Source organism: Hyla sarda, chromosome 4 (assembly GCF_029499605.1).
Source record: "Hyla sarda isolate aHylSar1 chromosome 4, aHylSar1.hap1, whole genome shotgun sequence".
Classification (NCBI taxonomy): Eukaryota; Metazoa; Chordata; class Amphibia; order Anura; family Hylidae; genus Hyla; species Hyla sarda.
The window spans coordinates 77,013,793-77,037,665 of NC_079192.1; the positions used below are offsets into that span (position 1 = coordinate 77,013,793).

Sequence of the window (23,873 nt, forward strand, 5' to 3'; positions counted from 1 at the left end):
CAAACTATGAAAAACCCCTTTAAAGGGGTACTCCGCTGCTCAGCGTTTGGGACAAAATGTTCCGAAAGCTTAGAGCCGGTGCCAGGAGCTTGTGACGTCATAGCCCCGCATGATGTCACACCCCACCCCCTCAATACAAGTCTATTGGACGTCATGAGGGGGTGGGGCTATGATGTCACGAGCTCCCGGCACCGGCTCTAAACGATCGGAACATTTTGTCCCAAACGCTGAGCGGCGGAGTACCCCTTTAAAGGGGTTCTTCATAGTTTGGTTGCTCCAAATGCGGAGCAGCGAAGTACAGCAAAGTACCCCTTTAAATTGCCCCTGTCATTTGGAAAAACTTTTGACATGTCCTAGCAACATGTCAAACGTTTTAATCAGTTTTGATGCGTGTTCAGACCTCGACTGATCAGGAGAACGAGCCTGGAGAAGTTCCTGCTCAGTACATTCTCTCCCAGTTCCCAGTTCACTTTATCAAGACAAACTCTCAATGTAAGCCAATGGAGCGTGTCTCACGTGATACAGAGCAGGGAGAGGAGCGCATGGCAGCGCAGGTATCTCCCGGATCCTTCCCCTGATCGGCGGAGGTCTAAACACTCAGACCTCAGTCAATTAAAACTTTTGTCATGTCACAAGCCTCGTCAAAAGCTTTTCCAAATGACATAAATTAAGGGTCTAACAAAACATAACCATCTGTTACCAGCACACACACTTACATGTGCATTAGCTACAGGACATTCTCTCTTTGCTAGCTTAAAGGCAAAATAGGACACTTGATAGATGTCGGGTCTCTTGTCGGGATCCGGCTCAAGCATGTACCCTTAAAAGCAAAGAGATTTATTAAACATATAAAATAATCTTATAATGAAACAGTCTCAGACCTGCATGCATTTAGCACATACGGTACACACATTACATTTTGAAATATAAACCTTTTTAATTTTCTTTTTTAGAGAGTACCATATGTCACAGTACAGGTTGGCATTCATGGTTTTATCATTAACTGTAGCTTCCCAGTGCAGGCAGCACTTATGTAGCCCCAGACCATTCCAGACAATTCCCCCCCAATGATACTGCTTGCCTGGTTGTCGCCACACACTTGACACCATCTGAACCATTGGTCTCATTGGATCACAGGACATAGACCCATTAATCAATGTCCTAAGTCGGCTTGTCTTCAGCAAACTGTTTGAAGACATTCTTCTGGGACGACAGCCATGCAGACCAATTTCATGCAGTGTGTGGCAAATAGTCTGAGCACTGACAGGCTGATCCCTCCACCTCTTCAACCTCTGAGTCATGACTTTGTAAGAGGGGGCGTGGCTTGTAAGTCGGAAGCATTGCATAAAAAAGGGAAAAGGGCATAGCAATTTGGGAGGGGTATGGCTTTGCAAATGGTGTTTCAGCCCAAACAAAAAAGGGCCAAACATAAAAAAAAAGTACCTGTCGTGAGCTTGATACATTTTTTTTAATCCTCCCAGTTCACTCCCCCAATCATGATAAACCACCCACTGTCTTTATATTTTAGTTTTCTACCTTGATATTGTTCTGCATCTTCTGCTCAGTCTCACTGAGCTCCACAGACTGGGAAGGGGCATTCCCTTGCAGGCATGACATCATATGAAGCCCTGCTGGGGAGAACTTACTCCCTCACTCTCAGTCAAGAGCAGTTCAGTGTTAGATGGGACTGCACACATTCCCCTCAGCTCTCTCCTATACACTCTATATATTGTGCTGACCTATCTCCATTTCCTGATGTGTCTGCCAGGCTGCTGCGGAGACAATCTGCAAGCAGGACTGCAGGCAGGACCAGAAGGACCCCTGGTGCCCTACATTTTAGGGGTTAGTTTAACATAAAGTTACAAAAATGTATTAAGAAATATATTAGAAAAGTAATTTAAATAGGCTAATCTATGACATATTAAGTTTTATTACTAATGACCTGTACCATAAAGGGGATGGGCGTGGCTTGATGGAGGGGTGTGGCTTGCAAGCTGGACCAACCACACTCACCAGGAGCTGCAGAACAGAGCTTGTAGAGTAAGGTACTGAAATCCCCATAGACTTGCATGGGATATGCGATCAAAACCCTGACTCTCACAAATAGGGGGGGGGGGGGGGGTTAGGATTAATTTAACTATCCTAAATTTTAAGTTGACATATAGGTAACAAGTACCAGTTTCATTGAAACATCTCCAGCTGTTTGGAATTTGTGCTAGAAAATGCACACACACCCCGAGTTTTATATTTTATATATATATATATATATATATATATATATATATATATATATATATATATATATATATACACACACACACACACACATATATATATATATACACACACACACACACATAATCTATATAAATATATATTATTTATAATATATTTATACACACACATACACACACTATATATATTTATATAATTTTTATTTTTTTTGAACGGACAACAGCTTTTAGGTTTTTCACAATTGGATGAATTAGATTGTTGCTTTTTTGAGCTTGATGTGAATATGTGAGAGTTCTCCCCTCCTTGCAGGGCTACAAGTCAGCGCTTCCAGTAACAATAAAACAATGAATAACACCTTTGTCTCCTCACAGTAATACACCCCGTACTTACGGATGAGGCAGTGCATGTCATGGGAGTATCGGGAGTTGTCAGGAATGGTAAAATTCCCATCACAGATGGAGACCTGACTCTCCCCGAAGGGCAGCGTGAAGAAGCATATCTTGTACAGCAGACAACCCAGGGCCTGTCAGACAAGATTAGAAGCATTAGTTCCCATTATTTATTTCATATTCCACCCGCTGTACAGAGAATGTCACTGTCCACATCTATCCCTGTCCTCAATGGAACTTCCAATCTAATTCCCCTATCCCAGAAACATAGGTAGGGACAAGACATGTTGACAATTTAACTATTAGTTTTGCAACATAGGAGGAAACAGACTTCCCCCAAGGGCAAATCCACGTATACAGGGAGAACATACTCCATACTGCCCATAGTGGGAAGAGATACAATCCGACGGAAATGGTCAAAGGATCTGTACTGATCATTTACATGTCTGGAAAAAGTATGATATGGGGCAGAGCCTAAGACATTGTTTCCTAACCTGGGTGCCTCCAGCTGTTGCAAAACTACAACTCCCAGCATGCCGGACAGCCGAAGGCTGTCCGGACGTGCTGGGAGTTGTAGTTTTGCAAAAGCAGGAGGCACCCAGGTTGGGAAACACAGGCTAAGGAGAGCAATTCTGATAATACTACTGGCGAGCTGTAATATATGCATATATACAGGGCTCAAGTCCTGCAGGAACATGTGGGAACTGAGTTCCTGCACTTTTTTCATAACAGGAACACTATTCCCATTAGAGGGAGCCCTGCAGGACCAGCCCTTGAGTGGAAGAGTTCCCACACTTTTCTTTCCCAGGATTTGACCCCTGCATATATATCTCCTCTGTAGTAAACAGCAGCTGATAAGTACTGGAAAGGTTAAGATTTTTGTTTTAATAAAAAGTAACTGTCTGGCACCAGTTGAAAACATTTAATTTCCACCGGAGTACCCCTTTAAAAACTTCAGGTTTCATGCCCACAAAAATGACTAATAATGGCCGGCTGGTGGCTGGTAGACCATATATGGTCAGTGACTGAAGAGACGCACCCAGATGTCAGCCTTGGCGGAGATCACTTTGCCACTGTAGAGGTTTACCATCTCGGGTGCCCGATAAGAAAGTGTGGTGTACCTGGAACAAAAGAAACTAATATCAGTCCTGACAGAAAGAACATATTTTGGATCAATTCATCAAAGCTGCTAGCTTCTCTAGGCAGGATAGACGTTCATTAAAGCGTCCATATAAAACACTTGACCGGTCAAGGTCTGGGTGTTCAGACCCTCTCGATCACTAGAACAGGGTGAGAGAAGCACGGGGCTGTGCTCTTCACTACCTGGCTCACTGCAGGAGACTCTGGGGGAGATGTATCAAAACCTGTCAGAGGAAAAGTTGCTGAGTTGCCCATAGCAACCAATCAGATCGCTCCTCTCTTTTTTCAGAGGCCTTTAAAAAAAAAAAAAAAAAAAAAAATGAAAGAAGCGATCTGATTGGTTGCTATGAACCTGCCTTCTGGGGAGGGACAGGGAGAGAAGTGCTCAGCTGCACACTTTTCGCGGCTTGTTCATCCAGACCATTTAGACCCAAACTAATCAAATCTTCCGACATGTCAATAGTTTCTTCAAGTGACAGGGACACAAGGCCGTTTTCAAGTATAGCCAGGGGATGAAGCCCCTGCAAAAACTGTAAGTGATGTTACACTTTGTTTTGGGTATGTTCACATGTTGCAGGAATTACGGAGACTGAAAATCCTCTCCTAACATGTGAATGGGGATGCTTTATTTAGGCCTCCTTCACATTTATCAGTTGTCCGGCAGGGTTTCCCTCCGGCGTGCATCGGAGGGAAACTGATGGTAGAACTGATCCCAATCATTGGACTTGACACACCGAATGCAGCAAGATGCATTCCCCCATCCAGCATTCAGCAATAATGAACTCCGGATGCTTAATAACTGATGCACGTCGTCATCAGTTGTAGCATCAGTTGTGTTAAGTTTTTGGCTGGGTTCACGCAGGACATATGTGAACCCAGCCTAACATGTGCAAACCTCCTTCAGATGAAAGGAACTTCTGCAGAAGTTGTGTAACATATCTGCCGCATGTGAACACACCTTAGGCCACCTTCACATATGTGCATCACCCCCCCCCCGGTTCTGTAGAAAGATGGGACAGTTCACATTCATCCGGGGTTTCAAGTTTGACGGTGGAACACACAGCATGTGGGCTGGACAGTGCATCTTGCGGCGTTCCCCTGTCCAGCATGCACAAAACATGAATTCCTGGATCCTAAACAACTGATGCTCTTTTGTGGCATCAGTTGCAGCGAGTCTCAGCTGGGTTTACAGAGCCGGAAATATGTGAACCCAGCATTAGTAGAGCATCTTTGTATCACCAGGGGACCTAAAAAGTTTGTCCATAGGGGTGTATGTGAACTTTAAAGAGTGGTTTGATAAAATAACAGCTTTTTACAGAAAAACAGCACCACTCTTATTCACTGGCTACATCTGGTACTGCAGCTCAGCCTCATGTGCTTGAATACCACACAAAGTAAACAGATAAATAGTAATTACGAAAATATTAAATATAAGGACTTTTAGTTGATTTGGTGGGTAATCGACAAGTGCAAGCCCATGAGTAAACCAAACCAAAAATATAGGAGTAATAACCATCACATTCATACGATTCCAATGATCACTTTTATTGAACAATTATGGAAAGTAAGATGTCCTGGAACATCATACAGCGCCCCCCGTCACTCTAGTTTATACTCACTTCTTAATTTCATCCTCCACCGCAGTCACACCTTCAGTCTGAGGATTCTGACATTTATTTGTTGCGCTCCCAAAGTCACACAGTACATAGTGACCACGATCATGTAATAGGATATTCTCCACCTGTAAGTGCACATAAAAGAGGGAACTCCATCACCAACAATGATAACAGTGATGATTTTATGGGGTTTTACAGATCCTATTTATATGCTCTGGTACAGGGTTTTGCATTTCCTGCACCAGTCCCAAGAAAATGACCTAAAGACAACTTGTTAGCTCAGTATACATATATAGGGGAAGACTATACAACATGAATATCCATAACCAAGTTGCAGTGGATACAAGTAGTGTTACATTCCATGAATTTAAATCATGCAATACTATTTAAAGTAGAACCGTAGTGAGTTTTCCGTATATGGTTAAAAAATTCTACCAGCATTCCTGCAGTGTAATGTGTATTATACCAGCTCAGCTGCATCCACAATTATTTTAAGTCCATTAATAAATGCTGGTGGACACCTAAATTATATTCTTTCTTGTGTAGAGAAGAGAACAGTCTTCCGTATGATTTGATTCCTGTTAACTATTAACACCTATCAGATTCCCCTTGGCTGCTCTCAGATGCCTCCCAACCATGGTCTACCCTCCATTTTATATGTATGCATAGTGTGATGCTGAAGAGATCATTTCTGCCCTAAGAGACCAGAAGCACAGTGATAAAGTAGGTGAGTCCATATAAGAATTACCTGCAGAGTTATGCAACTTCCCTGACTCACACTTTTTTTTTGCTATCTGCAAAATCTGCAGTGCATTTCTATGGCATACAACGTCACACTGTTCTCCCCTGCTTCCTGCATGTAAGAGCAAAAGGAGACAGGCGAAAGCGGAATACACTAAGAGTCTATAGCCATGTTTTCTAATCCGTGTGCCTCCAACTGTTGCAAAACTACAACTCTAAGCATGCCCAAACAGCCAAAGGCCTGGAGTTGTAATTTTGCAACAGCAGAGCAGAGCAGTACTCTGAGCAGAGACAGTTCAGTGAGGAGGCTCTGCCCTCTCTGCCTTTGCAAAGGCAGAAGCAATATAGGAAATGTGGCATGTAATAGGATTTCAGAGGGAAAAGAAAAAAAGCAAGATGGCAGACATCCCATATATGACAGATCAACCAAAACGGATATACACAAGAGCCTCTACATTATTTATTGATGGTGGATACTGCACAATGTAGGCAAAAAACCTAGAGTGCTTCTTAAACCAGGTCCCTGACACTAATAATGGTTGGCCACAAAGCAGAATGATTAATGTAATGTTTATCTTCCATGTTGGGGTCATCCTACTATAAAGGAGAAGCACAATTGATTTTTAAGTTTGGTTATACTGGATAGCCATGCCAAATTAGGTTCCGATGGTTAAAGCCAAAAGTAGATACCATAGGCCTAGCCTATCTGGACCCACAGAAGGTTCTATTATTGAGAAAGCAGCTGAATTTTTTTTTTGTGTTGGCAAGCGTGATGAAAAATAAGGAGAAAAAAAACTAAACAGAAGGTAAACTTAATAATACTTAGAACTTTCTCTGCATAAAAGTGAGGTACAACCATTCCTAAATTAGAATCGGAAAAATGTTCTAAGAACAGGAAGTACAACAGGCAGAAGGTGAAGACTGGGTACAGGATATTGGTTCCAGCAGTGAACACCATATCGTTTTATGGCTGCCTACAAAAAGCTTTAGAAATACTGGATGAGAAGGCAGATTGACAATTTAGAGAACTTATCTGCTGATGATGGAAATGTTTGAAGTGCAGAACCTCATCTGCATAGGAGGACAATGAGCAATAGGCACAAGGTTCAAGTAGCAGGAAACCAGCAATAGCAACAGCGATTCACCCTATGATATGAACCCGGACAGCAGCTGCCGTCAGCAGAACTGGTCTCCATAAAAAGACGCTGAATCAGAAGTCATTTTTTGAAGAATTAGACTAAACTCACATGGGAGTGATATGGGTGCATTTTTTACCCATGTACTACGGCTTCAAGTCCCAGCACAACCACAGGTCTAATAACCTGAGAGAGCAGAATCATAGATCACTAGGATACTATTAGTTTGGGTCTGTAGATCCCTGGTAGAGCCAAAACTTGCCGCCATAGAATGCATGCAAAAATGAGCCCGTAGTACGCTCCTGCGAAATTAGCCTTAGAGACAATAAAAGAGGTTCTCCAGTGGAAAACCAACTCCAAATCAACTCATCACAGTAAGACATATGTCAAAAGGTATTTTACATATTAACACATGCATATTATTATGCATACATGTCTTAGGGCACATTACTACAGTGATTTAAGCATTTCTTTGAAATCTTCTTACTAAAGTTGTAGTCTACTGAACAGTATTTCAGTCCGTTGTGCCCAGGCTGCCGGGGGGCAATTGGAGCAGTTACGTGTCTTTCTCATGAGGAACTGCCCTGTCCAGAATCATCCAGTCATAATGCTTAGTGAACACTTACTGCCAGATTTCCACACAGAATACAGCTGATCACTGGGAGTCCCCAGAGGATGAAACTTTGTGGTCCACTTATTGTCAAGGGACCCTAGGGCCCTATTACATGAGGAGATTATGGGCAGAACAGGCAGGTCACCCTTTGTAATAGGGCCAGCAATCAGCAGATGGACAGCCACGTCTTCCTGTGTAAAAGGAGATGTGCAGTCGACAGGTAACCATAGTAAAGGGTTGCACAAACCATCCAGTGATCGTTCATGCAGATCTGCCGGTTTGATTCAAATCCGGGCAATCGGCTTGTTAAGCGGACAGGCATTGGACTGTGTAATACAGCCCTAAGAAGAAGAAATAATCTCAGCTAATGAAATTTAGCACAATAAGAAATTTAAGGTCCTGTACACGACCAGTAGTATAAATCCTCTAGGCATATTACAGAAAAATATTAATCACCAGCTGACCAAAAAACTATGTGTTAGAGGTGCCTAAAATATAACTTTTATTTGAACATTAAAATATAAAGCAATTAAAGGGGTACTCCACCCCTAGACATCTTATCCCCTATCCAAAGGATAGGGGATAAGATGTCTGATCGCGGGGGTCCTGCAGCTGGGGACCCCCGCATTCTACCATGTGGCACCCGCCTGTAACGGCTTCCGAAATCACTGGAGGCTAATACCAACCCGACCATGGGGACGTAAGAGCGTGACGTCACGACTCCACCCCTGTGTGACGACACACCCGCCCCCTCAATGCAAGTCTATGGGAGGGGGCGTGACAGCTTATGGGATTATAATATAAGATAACATATATTGTAATAAAACACTGTCATGTATGCTCTTAAATGAATAAGAAAAACCGTATGGGTCACTTTAAGCCTTTTGCCAGCTAGGGTCCCTCTATTAGCCTCGGACTGGCATCCGATTAGAAGACTTATAGAGGGACCCTCGCTGGCAAAAGGCTTCATGTGACCCATACGGTTTTTCTTATTCATTTAAGAGCATACATGACAGTGTTTTATTACAATATATCTGTCTTCTTATATTATACTCCTATTGCTCCATAAAGCACCCCTGATGATGTCGCTTTACAACTAGCAACAGAAACGCTTCGCGTGAAGGTGACTTGGTCACTGGATTATAGTGACCAAGGGAGTATTACCCATAAGAATAATCTAAGCTAACCTATTATATTAAAAGGACAAAAACTCTGGGGGTGTAACAGTTAGAACACCAGTTTTAGTCAGAAATAAGTCACAAATTAAAGGGGTACTCCAGCATGAGAGATTGCGGGGGTCCCCAGCGGCGTGCTAAACTCATTAAAACCTGGCGTAGATTTCTAAGGCTGTCAAGTAGCACTTGAGATGCCAGATGCCACCGTATTCAAGAAAAAGACCGGTCTCCATACATCCTCCTCTCACCTGAGTGATGGCGGCCTATGTATAAATCTGCATAACCTATATACTGTAACAGACACAAATGGTATGCAAAAATCATCGTTATTGATTAAAAGCAAAAACACATAGAAAACATATGTAAAAAACAGAGATGTAGCGACTGACAAAATGGGCATCTCAAAGGCAACAGTACCAAACGTAGCTAAATGGTCACATTAGTCTCCAGGCATGCAGCGGAAAAGCACAGCAGCGACTTCAGGTGTCACACCCATCGAACACATCTCCGCTCTGACACCGCCCACCGCTTTGCAGTATTGAGGAAACGTGAAAACTTCTGGATCTTCACCCTCAAAACTTTGACACCTTCTGGTCTGAATGAATACATCGAAAACGTCACGTAATACATACGTCCAAATGACATCCGCACCAGATGCCTCCTCACTGCGGGACAAGCTGACAGCGAGCCGCCGCCAAAATCACCTGTCTCTCCCCTCCCCTTCCCCCTCTTTACTCCCCTATAGGTTTACAGCTCCACCATGACAACTTCCAAGTATGTTCCGGGCTTTGATGACAGCCGAACCAGATGCCTCCTCAATGCGGGACAAGCCGACAGCAAGCCGCCATTTGGGGAAGGGAGAGACCACCTGTCTCTCCCTTCCCCGTCTACCTCCTTACTCCCTTACAGGTTTCCAGCTCCTCCATGACAAGTTCCGAGTGTGCTCCGGACTTCGAGATCGGATGACAGCCCGCCCGGACGATGATAAAGTCTGACATCGGCATCTTGATAGCACTACAACACATCCTTCTTCAGGATAGGTCGCCACCGGGACCTGCCCAGCAGCTATTGGTCGTATTATTCAAAATGGATTTGCCGCCGACACCTCTAGGAATCTCCCGTAGAGAATATACACGTCTTCACTCTGATCGGACGCCACCCGGGCTGATCTAACAGCGATTGGCTGACGTTTTTGAACATTTTTGAACTTTATTCCACCGCCACCAGCAACAAAGACTTGCAACCCGGACTTATACGTCCCCCCTCCGATTGGCTCATCTAAGATCCCGGACAGCCAATCAGCACCCCGCCCACTCTCTTTGGACTTATCCCCATACGGCTCATGTTCCCCTATGACATCGTAACTGTACTCCGAATAGTACGGCTCGCTCCTGATTGGCCACATCCTCACCTCTCGCAGCAAGCGGCCAATCAGCTTCAAGAGGCTCGTCTTCATTCCCCACAGCGGCAACCCTGCACAGCGATGACAGCCTCCTCCTACTGCCTCCTGATTGGTCCCACGGACGCCGGCAGTTTCTTGCGGTTCAGCAATTCTTGCCGTTCAGTTTCAACTTCCAAATACTCCTGTAAAAGACTATACCTATGATTTTTTTACATGTTTTATGTGGTTTTCATGCCCCTTCTTTGAATATGTTTTATTATTTAGGTCTTTAATGCCCGGCCCCTACCTGGCCCCGGCATCCACCCCACATGATGTCACCAGCTCACCTGGTTTTGGCACCATTTTCTCATGTATTTAAACACTTATACCTGTTACCTTGCCATACAGCATCCACCTGCAATTGATAAAGGGAGCTGTGACTCCCGAAACGCGTCTTGCTTTATATTTATTATTTTCTTTGATTTCTTATGCTGTAAGAATAAATTATTTTGCATCAATACCACGATTTGGGTTACTTTTTTCCTCCAATACATAGTTACATAGTTACATAGTTAGTATGGTTGAAAAAAGACATACGTCCATCAAGTCCAACCAGGGGATTGAAGGGAAGGATGTAAGGGGATAAGGGAAAGGATGTAAGGGGATAATACTTCTGCATTACTCTACGGACTCTCCTCAGGGCTCCGTCCTCACACTGCTGGCCTGCATACCAAGCTACCATCACCGGCAAGGAATACACTACCCCCACCTGAGTACCCACCTATACTGGATAAAGACCTACACCGCACCCGGCACCCGGCACTACCTACTGCTGGCAGTAAAAAAATAAAGATGTACATACCTTCCTCCGCTCCCCTGGGGCCTCCGGTAACCGAGTCGGACTTCACTGCGGCCTGTGATTGGCTGAGCGCAGTATGACTCATCCGACCACCGGAAACCAGGAAGTGGATCGTGGCGGAGGCCGGAGACGGTTACCGGAGGCCCCGGGGGAGCGGAGGAAGATATGTACATCTTTATTTTTTTTACTGCTGGCAGTATGGGGGACAATTTTTATGTTCTGGAGTTAAACATGCATGGGATAGGCATAAGGCTGTCCTTCATATAACATAGGGCCAGGGACTATTGAGGATTCAGATTATTGGGCAGACTAGATGGGCCAAATGGTTCTTATCTGCCGACACATTCTAGGTTTCTATGGTTACCAGTCTCAAAACAGTTATAGAAGTCTACAAAATTCTCCACCTTACTGAGCCTTCCTACATATCTTATTATCTGTGTAAGAACCCTCTTGCTTACTTTGCTCAGACACTGATCTGTGACTATCACCTCCTTAAAATGTTGTCTTGCTGTGATCTTCTCCTGTGCTGCCCCCATCTTTAAAAACTAGTTCTCTTAGGGCAGGGATACTTTGTCTAAACTTCCACATGTGGAAAACTAATTTCCTCAAACGTCTTCCACAGCCCACACAACCGGACCCCATTACAAATACGTCTTCACTCAACTTTACTAAGGTTAACACAGTCCAAGCACAGAGGAGTGCTGCTGACTAAGCTAAATCCCCCCACAAGTATTCCCTCTCGCGTATCAGTCATGGAAGGCTTGGCCTTTTCATCAGACTTTCTCCTTGTATCCTGAGGCACATTGACTCCAATAAATACAGTAGTATCGAGTTGTTGCATTGAGCTGAATTAGAATAGATTGAGAGGCTGTTTGTCTACCTAAATACTCCAAATTCATTAACTTGCCTGATTTGCCTTTATTTTAGCTTCCACCAGGCGCCTTTAATACCTCTACAATTACCGGCACTGACGCTGCTTTTTTCTCCCCAAGTAACTCCCATTGCAGATAATTGCAGGCAGTTTACCTGCTCCTTTATCCATAGTAAAACCTGATGTAACAACGAGCTGACACAATTACAGCGGCTTTCCATAACCGCCGTATTGACAAAAGCGCTAATAGACTAATTGTACTCCGCCATAATCACTTCAGTGAGTCATTGAGTGTCTAATGAAGACGGAATGCCTCCATGATATTACTGACTAGGCTTTTCTGACAACTTATAACAATTTATTTATTATGCCTACACGAATGATAAAGCAAGACATATAAGAGAGTATATGCGTACTCCAACAGCCTCAATCTTCCTTTGGTACGATCCAATAATATCGATTTCTTTAGATTTGATTTGCTAACCAGATAAGAATAAAGTAAAGGAATTAAATGAAGAGTTAATCATTCCATGTTTCTGGCACATTGTGATTGCTGTAGTAGTATTATGAGTTGTTCTACCTTGACCTCAGCCTTTCATTTATGCTAGAGATGCAATATTGATCCTCATCCCAAGAGACTCCACTCAGTATCTTACCTCAATCCCACAGAAACTTTACTTAACCTCTATCCCCCCCAGAGCCTCCACCCATCTCCTCCCCCCCATACCCCCCCCAGAGCCTCCACCCATCTTCTCCCCCCCCAGAGCCTCCACCCATCTTCTCCCCCCCCAGAGCCTCCACCCATCTTCTCCCCCCCCCAGAGCCTCCACCCATCTTCTCCCCTCCCCAGAGCCTCCACCCATCTTCTCCCCCCCCCAGAGCCTCCACCCATCTTCTCCCCCCCCCAGAGCCTCCACCCATCTTCTCCCCCCCCCAGAGCCTCCACCCATCTTCTCCCCCCCCCCAGAGCCTCCACCCATCTTCTCCCCCCCCCAGAGCCTCCACCCATCTTCTCCCCCCCCCAGAGCCTCCACCCATCTTCCCCCCCCCCAGAGCCTCCACCCATCTTCTCCCCCCCCCCAGAGCCTCCACCCATCTTCTCCCCCCCCCCAGAGCCTCCACCCATCTTCTCCCCCCCCCCAGAGCCTCCACCCATCTTCTCCCCCCCCCCCCCAGAGCCTCCACCCATCTTCTCCCCCCCCCCCCAGAGCCTCCACCCATCTTCTCCCCCCCCCCAGAGCCTCCACCCATCTTCTCCCCCCCCAGAGCCTCCACCCATCTTCTCCCCCCCCAGAGCCTCCACCCATCTTCTCCCCCCCCAGAGCCTCCACCCATCTTCTCCCCCCCCAGAGCCTCCACCCATCTTCTTCCCCCCCCAAGGACCTTCACCCATCTTCTTCCCCCCCCCAAGGACCTTCACCCATCTTCTTCCCCCCCCCAAGGACCTTCAACCAATCTTCTGCCCCCCCCCCCAGAGCCTCCACCCATCTTCTCCCCCCCCCCCCCCAGAGCCTCCACCCTGCACCACTACGTATCAAAGCAGATGACTGTGTCATATACATAATAGGCCCCTGTGTCCTCCATTGTCCTTTTCCTCATACAGAGTTCCTTGAGGGCTCCCCAGGCACCTTTATTCATTGATTTGTTTATGTCTATTTGGGGACAAATTATCCACCTTTTACTGCCAAGGATGAGCACTTATTAACCAGGCGAGTAACCACATGTGCCACAAAAATATATGTATATGAGGGCGACTGAAATACCAAAGCTATGCAGAGCTTGCAAAGACAATGAAATAAGTATTTATTATTATACAAATCTATTACATACAGCATGTTCCTCCTTCCCTTGCACCAAACAGGCCAATACTGTACAACCCTGTGTAATGGGCCCAGAGATCATCTTGTTTGCCAGTTGCATTTTTTTGGGCAGGTTAAAAAATATTCGTGGTTGTTGCCTGCACGTCCCCTATCATGTGGTATGGAATGGCAAACAGCATGCAAAATAAGTGTTGATTCTTTAAAGGGGTACTCCGGTTGAAAACTTTTTTTATTTTTTTTAAATCAACTGGTGCCAGAAAGTTAAACAGATTTGTAAATTACTTCTATTAAAAAATCTTAATCTTTTCTGTACTTTTTAGGGTCTGTATACTATAGAGGAAATGGTTTTCTTTTTGGAACACAGAGCTCTTTGCTGACATCATGAGCACAGTGCTCTCTGCTGACTTCTCTGATTTAGGAACTGACCAGAGCAGCATATGTTTGCTATGGGGATTTTCTCCTACTCTGGACAGTTCCTAAAATGGACAGAGATGTCAGCAGAGAGCACTGTGGTCATGATGTCAGCAGAGAGCTCTGTGTTCCAAAAAGAAAACCATTTCCTCTATAGTATTTAGTAGCTAATAAGTACTGGAAGGATTAAGATTTTTTAATAGAAGTAATTTACAAATCTGTTTAACTTTCCGGCACCAGTTGATTTAAAAGTTTTCCACGGGAGTACCCCTTTAAGGCTATGTACACATGCTAGAATTTCTGCATGGAATTCCGCATTCAATTTTTGCAAGAATAGAATCACAGATAAAAAGTAAGATGGCTGCGAGGCAGCTGAAGGTGATACCCAATTAGACTAGGCTTCACAGATGGGGTATACACAATTTAAAACATAGCATTTAATGAGTACCAATTAAAATACATGAAGATGCCCCACTGACAATACAGTAACAATAACATGAAACCAAAATACAAGAGACAATATCAAGGACCAGAGTGCATGGTGCCTGGTGTGACTAAGGGATATAGGGATGTCTGGGTAATTAGGCCATATATAGGGAGAGCCCTAATATACCCTATCAGGGGAGATGTTGTGAGGACTACCCCTGCTCCCACAGGGACCGTCGGAGTACTCGTCCTAATAAGGACGACCCCTGCCCCGATCTATCCCTTTGTCAATCCCTCTACTAAGCGCATATAATGCAACCTGAAAACAGCCCTACGCGTTTCCCCCACATATGGTGGGTTCCTCAGGGGCAAAGGTATAATGCAAAGATATGGTGAATGAAAATGATGGTAAATAATGCAAAGATAGAGTAGATGCAAACAATGGCAAAACAACAGCACACCAGGTTGCAGTGATGCGATAAAAATGACCACTAGCCTGCAGACCTGTAGTGCACCAATCAGAAAAGTCACAGTAATGAACGCCCTTATAACCCCCAAAAACTGCAAATACTTGAGTGCATATAATGAGCAGTAGGAGGAAAACAAAGTAATGGTGAGCAATTCAAAATTAGCTTGGGCAGAGCCCTGCCTCAGGCTACTGAGACTCACGTGACCTCTCCCGCAGTGGCGGATGGCGTGAGTGTACACTCTGCAGTGACAGAGTGTCCGGTCCCGATTTTAGTATCACGCTGCCGTGTCAGCGGCTGGTGTGCTATTTGTACTTACGGGCAGGTACTCAGTAATGAGCGAGCGTCCCTCCGTGTGCGCGCGCTACTCCCGGAAGTCGGCGTCACAACCGGGCGCCGACGTCATATCCGGGGGTGCGATCTGTCAACGGAGCCGAGCGTCAGCGTTGCTAGGCAGCGCTTCAGTTCAAGATACAGCGCTGTCGCAACGCACGGTAAGAGAAGCATAAGCTGGGTTATGATCAACGGATCTCTATCAGCCTGGGTTCCTCAATCAAAATAAGAGAGAGCTGGTAAGATGCAGATGATGACGGAATGAACAAACTAAAAAGTGAGATGAAAAATAAGACCACGATGAGGAAAAAGGAGGAAGGTGCAGAGATAATATGAAATAAGGTGATACAACACAGAGAGGGCTTGGAAAGCTCAGAGGAATCAAAGGGAGGAGGGTCAGCTTATAAGAAGCAGGCATCTTGAGCGGGACCAGTCCCTGGTCATAAAACCCTCTGACAAAGGAGGGAATATTGTGATCATGGACTGGTCCCAATATCATACCATGTGCCTAAGCCTCCTCTCTGATACCAACAGCTATGAGATCTTGAGTCATAATCCAACAGAGATCTACCTTACTGAGCTCAAGCAGTTGGTAACTGGAGCTAGAGCTGCTAACCTGTTGAGTGCTGATGAGGTGGACTTTTTGATACCACGTTTTCCCAGAACTGCCACTTTTTACGCCCTTCCCAAGGTCCACAAGGGCACTGTGCCCCTCAAGGGTAGACCTATAGTCTCTGGTGTGGGTAACATCACCCAAAATGTGGGCACTTATGTTGACACCATTCTTAAGCCCTTTGTGAGGTCATTACCTTCCTACACCAGAGACACCACGGACTTGCTACAAAAACTTGAAGGTCTTACCCTTGAGGGCACCTGCCTATTGGCCAGTATCGACGTGGAATCATTATACACGTCGATACCACATGAACTGGGATTACAGGCGGTTGAGATTTTCTTACGTAGCAGAGGCATTCAATTCCGAGCCCACAGCCAGCTAGTTCTTGATCTCCTCAGGTTTGCACTCACAAGAAACTGTTTTGTGTTTGACAAGCGCACCTACCACCAGCTCAGAGGCGTGGCCATGGGGAGCCCATGTGCCCCCACCTACGCCAATATCTATCTGGGCTGGTGGGAGGAGTCGGTAGTGTTTACTGAGGAGTTACAACATCACACAGAACTGGTTGGCTTGTGGGCTCGGTATATTGATGATGTGTTTATCCTCTGGAATGGCAATGTTGAACAATTTACCAACTTTGTGGCAGACCTGAACATCAACGAACTGGGACTAAAATTTACATTTGAGATACATCCTCATGGAGATCCCTTTCCTTGATGTTCTGATCAGTAAAAATGATCAAGGAACTCTTGATACTACAGTTTACCGCAAACCCACCGCCACAAATTCTTTGTTAAATTGGCACAGCCATCACCCTGGGCCACTTCGCCAGGGTATTCCCGAGGGACAATACCTTAGGATGAAGAGGAATTGTTCCACCTCCTCTGAATTTCTCAAACAGGCAGCGGATCTCAGACTTCGGTTTAAAGACCGGGGCTATCCTGACCGGATTCTTAGGAAGGCTTTTCAAGAGACTGAACATAGAGACCGAAATGAGCTGCTCACTCCCAGACCTAAACCACAGACTGACAATATCGCCAGGATAGTGGCTACCTTTGATGGAGGTGCAAGAGAGGTCAAAGCTATTCTTAACAAATATTGTCATGTACTACAGATGGATCCAGACCTTAAACCCATCCTTGGTGTCCACCCACAGATCTCGTTCAGAAGGGGTCGGAGCCTAGGGGATCGTCTTGTACATAGCCACTTCGTTAGACCAACCACTGCCCCCACCTGGTTAGATAGTCAGACCACGGGCTGCTTTAGGTGTAGCGGCTGCGTGGCCTGCCCACATGTCCAGGTTACAAAATCTTTTGTCAGCTCAGTCACAGGTCGCTCTTTTGTCATCAGAGACTTTGTAAATTGTAGGTCTAGAGGTGTGATCTACAAAGCAACCTGCATCTGTGGCCTAGAGTACAGAGGCCTATTCGGGAGTTCAGACGCAGGGTTGGAGAACATCTCAGAGACATTGCACGAACAGCGGACAAACCTCTTGCCCGTCATGTTCAAGATCAACATTGGGGGGACCCCAAAGTCTTGAGATTTGTGGGGATGGAAATTGTCAGACCTCCTGTGAGGGGAGGTGACTGGGAAAAACTTATCTTGCAAAAAGAGGCTCAATGGATTTTTAGACTACAAACCCAGTCCCCCTTGGGCCTTAACAAGCAGCTGAATTATGCCTGCTTCTTATAAGCTGACCCTCCTCCCTTTGATTCCTCTGAGCTTTCCAAGCCCTCTCTATGTTGTATCACCTTATTTCATATTATCTCTGCACCTTCCTCCTTTTTACCTCATCGTGGTCTTATTTTTAATCTCACTTTTTAGTTTGTTCATTCCGTCATCATCTGCATCTTACCAGCTCTCTCTTATTTTGATTGAGGAACCCAGGCTTATAGAGATCCGTTGATCATAACCCAGCTTATGTTTCTCTTACCGTGCGTTGCGACAGCGCTGTATCTTGCACTGAAGCGCTGCCTAGCAACGCTGACGCTCAGCTCCGTTGACAGATCGCGCCCCCGGATATGACGTCGGCGCCTGGTTGTGACGCCGACTTCCGGGAGTAGCGCGCGCACACGGAGGGACGCGCGCTCATTACTGAGTACCTGCCCGTAAGTACAAATAGCACGCCACCCGCTGACACGGCAGCGTGATACTGAAATCGGGACCGGACACTGTCACTGCAGAGTGTACACTCGCCATCCGCCACTGCGGGAGAGGTCACGTGAGCCTCAGTAGCCTGAGGCAGGGCTCTGCCCAAGCTAATTTTGAACTGCCCACCATTACTTTGTTTTCCTCCTACTGCTCATTATATGCACTCAAGTATTTGCAGTTTTTGGGGGTTATAAGGGCGTTCATTACTGTGACTTTTCTGATTGGTGCACTACAGGTCTGCAGGCTAGTGGTCATTTTTATTGCATCACTGCAACCTGTTGTGCTGTTGTTTTGCCATTGTTTGCATCTACTCTATCTTTGCATTATTTACCATCATTTGCATTCACCATATCTTTGCATTATACCTTTGCCCCTAAGGAACCCACCATATGTGGGGGAAACGCGTAGGGCTGTTTTCAGGTTGCATTATATGCACTTAGTAGAGGGATTAACAAAGGGATAGATCGGGGCAGGGGTCGTCCTTATTAGGACGAGTACTCCGACGGTCCCTGTGGGAGCAGGGGTAGTCCTCACAACATCTCCCCTGATAGGGTATATTAGGGCTCTCCCTATATACAGCCTAATTACCCAGACATCCCTATATCCCTGAGTCACACCAGGCACCATGCGCTCTGGTCCTTGATATTGTCTCTTGTATTTTTGGTTTCACGTTATTGTTACTGTATTGTCAGTGGGGCATCTTAATGTATTTTAATTGGTACTCATTAAATGCTATGTTTTAAATTGTGTATACCCCTCCTGTGAAGCCCAGCTCAATTTTTGAAAGAATTTATAGACAATACACTACAATGGGATTCTGCTGTCCCACTCACACAGCAGAATTTCTGCTGCAGGAATTCCATTGAAGTGAAAGGGCAATTCATTTCTGCAGAATTTTCATGCAGAAATTCTGCCGTGTGAACATAGCCTTAGGAAATTGAATGCAGAACTTACAAGTGTGAACATAGCCTAAAAAGGGTCATAAGTACTTGCTTAAACTGAAAAAAATAAGAAAATTATGCCGTAAGAAATTCTAAAATCTGTGCAATTTTGATATGTATTTAATATATACAACCTACCGGTATGTGAAAATAAACAGAAATGCGATGGCTTTTTTTTTTTATCTGTGCTGAAAAATTAGCAATGCAGCTTTCAGCACAATTTTTTTTTTTTACATGCTGATCAAATATGCATGGGTTTGCCTGAAAACCCATCACCCATTGTCTTCTGTGGAAAATAGAAAGCTTTCGGCTATTCGGGTATTCTAGGAGTAACAGCTGGAGGCACCCTGGTATGGGAACTTGGGTATGAAGAGACATGCAGAGAAGACAGATCGCCACTGATATCGTAGCGTAACTGGTATGGCAGGAGCGTTGCATTCATGTTCTTTAGGGTCTATAACATGTACCGTATCCTGCGCACATTTTATGCTGCAGATTTTAATATAAACTACATTTATTAACACAGCTTCAAATACTGCGCATCAAATCTGTACAGGATACTGCACGTGTGAATAGACCCTCCAGGAAATTACTATAACAGACCCCGCGACAATACTGATGGCACCGCTTACTGATGGCCCACCAAGGTCATCCAGTCATCTTCCTGAGTAGTCACCACATCCTCCGTACCTGGCACATATCGGCCTATGGCATTTACTATATTAATGCCCAGGTTCATAAAACCCCCAAAGAGAAAAGAAGCATTGATGGTTAGATGAGACTCCTACCCCGCAGCACCCTCTAAGTAGAGCTTTTCAAACGTTTTATGTTGGTGCCACCCTTTTAAGTATAGTATTGTGATACACTCCTCACTGTGCTGCCTATTGCACATATCACATCATGTGACCTATGCTGCACGACATGATACCAGTATCAGAATTGGCGTAGCTTGTAGAACAGAACCAGCGCTGTGCAGAGGACTCCTGGTCCAAATGGGTCCTCAGCAACTGAAGGCAGGACTCAATACCCCACATTCAGCACATCCGGATGCGGAACAGAGGGTGATTATCCGGATTACGAGGAACAGAGGGTGATTATCCGGATTACGAGGAACAGGGGGTGATTAAGGGGGAAAAGACATGGCACTGGGGGTGATCTGGGGAGGATGAAGGGGGTCCCATCCAAGTTACAGTGCTATGTTTCGGTCTACACCATGAGACCTTTCTCAAGCCAGGGCTTGAGAAAGGTCTAATGGTGTAGACAGAAACGTAGCACTGTAACTTGGAAGGGTAAATAAGGACACGCTGCTTTCACGCTAATCTGGAGTGCCCCTTCTTTATCTATTGGATACGAAGCATCAGAATTGCATTTGTTACCACTACCCCATTTTGTCATTTTATCCCCCATCCTCATCATCCTTTGTGCCATTTCATCAACCCCCCCCCCTTAATCCTCCCCCCGATCACCCCCAGTGCCATGTAATTTCTCCCTTAATCACCCCCTGTTCCACGTAATCCGCCCTTGATCTCCCCTTCCCTGTTCCACAAAATCCACCACCCACCCCTGATCCCTCCCTGTGCCACATAATCCCCCCCCTTATGAGCGAAGTCTTCCTGCTCCACTCAATGTCACCCGTCAGAAGTCCCAACAGCCACCGCAGCTCAATTTAGAGTGACCTAGCCACCGACTGCCAGTTCAAGATTAGCGACCAGCGGCGGCTGCTGCTACGGGACGGTCTCGCGACACCCCTGGGGACTGCCGCCGAGACACTAATGCAGCGTTTCCCAACCAGGGTGCCTCCAGATGTTGCAAAACTACAACTCCCAGCATGCCCGGACAGCCGAAGGCTGTCCGGGCATGCTGGGAGTTGTAGTTTTGCAACACCTGGAGGCACCCTGGTTGGGAAACGCTGCACTAATGTGTTGTGGCACCCAGTTTGAGAAGCACTGCTATTAGGTGATGCCACCTGCAGTGAACTTCTCACCACCTAGTAAGAAGAAACCTGTTTTTCAGGACTGTAGCCCTGTAAGGAATGTTCATGTCCCTTTACTAAACCTTAGTTCATGGATGCACAAGTATTATGTGATGCTCTGAATCATCTGTCAGCCAATCTCAGTGGAATGTAAATCGGCTGATGTCACATATGTAGGCCTTTACAAATCGACGTATGAATTCTACAACACATATCTTCAATGTGTACGTTGAGACCCGGTGGATGCTTACACGTGCTATGCATTAATCTCGTGTCCTACTGACATCCCTGACAAATAGGAGGACCAGAAAGGGCCCATGCTGAGTCACTAGGAAATGAGCCGGCTGCAGCGTCCGAATATCTGTCAGTATCACATTCCAGGCAAGCAGAAAGCTGATCCCAGCCTCTAGCACTTACAGAGAGCAAAGGATTAATGTATTAATCCACCACAGATAGGACCTGTTAATCTCCTGCAGAAATGACAGCCGTCCAAGTCTAGATGCGGTAACTAAAGGGAATTAAAATGGCGGAAATATGACTGACTGACAGGAACTTGGCCGACTGAAGGGAGACCCGCCATCCAGACGGCATAAATAAGGGCACGTACAACACCTAAAGAGACAAATCTATACAAGAAGGTTGGGTTCACACAGTGCTTTTGTTTCCCTCAATGCCTATTCACACTACGAAATTTTTGAGTAAAATTCTGCTTGGAAATTCTAACGGAGCAGCCTCCCATTGTTTTAATGGGATTCTGCTGCACCATTCACGCTACGGAATTCAGCTTCCGGAATGGAAATACTATTCACAGAGACAAGAGAAAAGGGAAAGGGTGTGTATTTCCTTAAAGGGGTACTCCGCCCCTAGACATCTTATCCCCTATCCAAATGTCTGATCGCGGTGGTCCCGCCACTGGGAACCCCCGCAATCTCTACTGCAGCAGCCCCGTCATCTGGTGCACGGAGCGATCTTAGCTTCATGCCCAATGACTGGCGATGCAGGGGCCGGAGGATCGTGACGTCACGGTCTCTCCCCCTTGTGACGTCACGTCCCGACCCCTCAATGCAAGTCTATGGGAGGGGGCATGACGGCCATCACACTCCCTACCATAGACTTGCATTGAGGGGGTGGGGTGTGACGTCACGAGGGGGAGGGGATAAGATATCAAAGGGTGGAGTACCCCTTTAAATGGTTGCGGCTGGTTATAGCTGTTAGCTATGGTGACACATAATTTTACCTATAATAGGAGTAGTAGTCCCCACGTGCCTCTGGTCCCCTACGTCGTTTCAGATACAACCCTTCTCAGGGGGCCACTCTGAGCATAGAGTTGTATCCGAAAAATATATTTTTGGGGTATTATATTTTAAATTGCAATAAATAAACTTGATGTTGAAATTTTAACAAATTTTTCCTAGTTGTGTAAAAGTAATGTTTGACATTAGTTCCCTACTGTTTAATAGAACCAATATGGCACCATTGTAGAAATAGATAATAAAGATGGGCAAAGTATGCATGTGCTTGTTAAAAGAACTGTTGTATCACCCGACTAGATGTGTAACAACTTTCTTATGTGATCTGAGCACTATTACCAAAAAAAATTATAATAATTATATATATATATATATATATATATATATATATATATATATATATATATATATATATATATTATATATTTTTTTTTTTTTTTTTACAGAAAAATAAAAGTACTGTACATAGAAAATTCTACCCGACTATGTATGTAACAACCTTTTTATGTTATCAGAGCGCTCTTATCACACAAAAATAAAAATAAGAAATATTCTTTTTACAAAAAAAGAAAAGTATTGTACTTAGAAAATTCTACTCAGATTATAGATGAAAGTAAATGCAAAGAAAACAAAAAGAAAAATTCTTTCGACAACAAAACCGATTCGCTCCACAAACAAGCAGAGATTACCGGCAGGAGCCCTTATTTGTATTGGCAGAACTATTGTTGAATAGAAAAACTACCCTTACATGGACTACAGTGATTTAAATCAGATGTTGCCAAAAGTCTGCAGTAAGAATATCTCCTCATCCCCATTCAGAGATATTTCTATAGAGAGAGACTCAATGTGGACCCCTCCATACAAGGCGCACAATGGCTAGCCCTCATCGAGCCTTGCTAATATAATAGATAACGTACCGTCAATCGGTGCTACACACAGAGATATCATGTTGTAGAGACACATGGTCAGATAGCATGGGGTTACATGCTCAGTGAAGTAGAAGATTACCTTGAGGTCCCGGTGGATGATGGGAATTTTGCACTGATGAAGACGAGCCACCGCTTCACATGTGTCGCAGAAGATTTGTAACACCTCGGCCTCTGTGAATCCAGTCTGTAAACGCTGATTCATTAGATTTACCACTTGCCCCCCTGCAAAGAGAAGAAAGCATGCACTTTAAGCATCATTTACATAGTCTTTTATTCTCGAGGACCCTCATTCCTAATATATAGACACTAAAAATGTCTTCTACTGAAATACCCTCTAAAGAGGTACTCCGCCCCTAGACATCTTATCCCCTATACAAAAGGATAGGGGATAAGATGTCTGA

General features: G+C 45.0%; 1 protein-coding gene across 13 annotated transcripts in view; it reads right to left on the minus strand.

The window, feature by feature from the left end:
* The window catches only part of AAK1 (AP2 associated kinase 1), a 194,963-nt gene that overhangs the window by 54,957 nt on the left and 116,133 nt on the right, over positions 1–23,873 (minus strand). For all 13 annotated transcript variants that reach the window (XM_056571427.1, XM_056571426.1, XM_056571422.1 and 10 more), the window contains exons 4-8: positions 23,552–23,694; positions 5,384–5,505; positions 3,664–3,745; positions 2,626–2,758; positions 717–820 (exon numbers count right to left, since the gene is read on the minus strand). In XM_056571427.1, the coding sequence (XP_056427402.1) occupies positions 717–820; positions 2,626–2,758; positions 3,664–3,745; positions 5,384–5,505; positions 23,552–23,694 (584 nt within the window). The remainder of the gene's footprint in view (positions 1–716; positions 821–2,625; positions 2,759–3,663; positions 3,746–5,383; positions 5,506–23,551; positions 23,695–23,873) is intronic.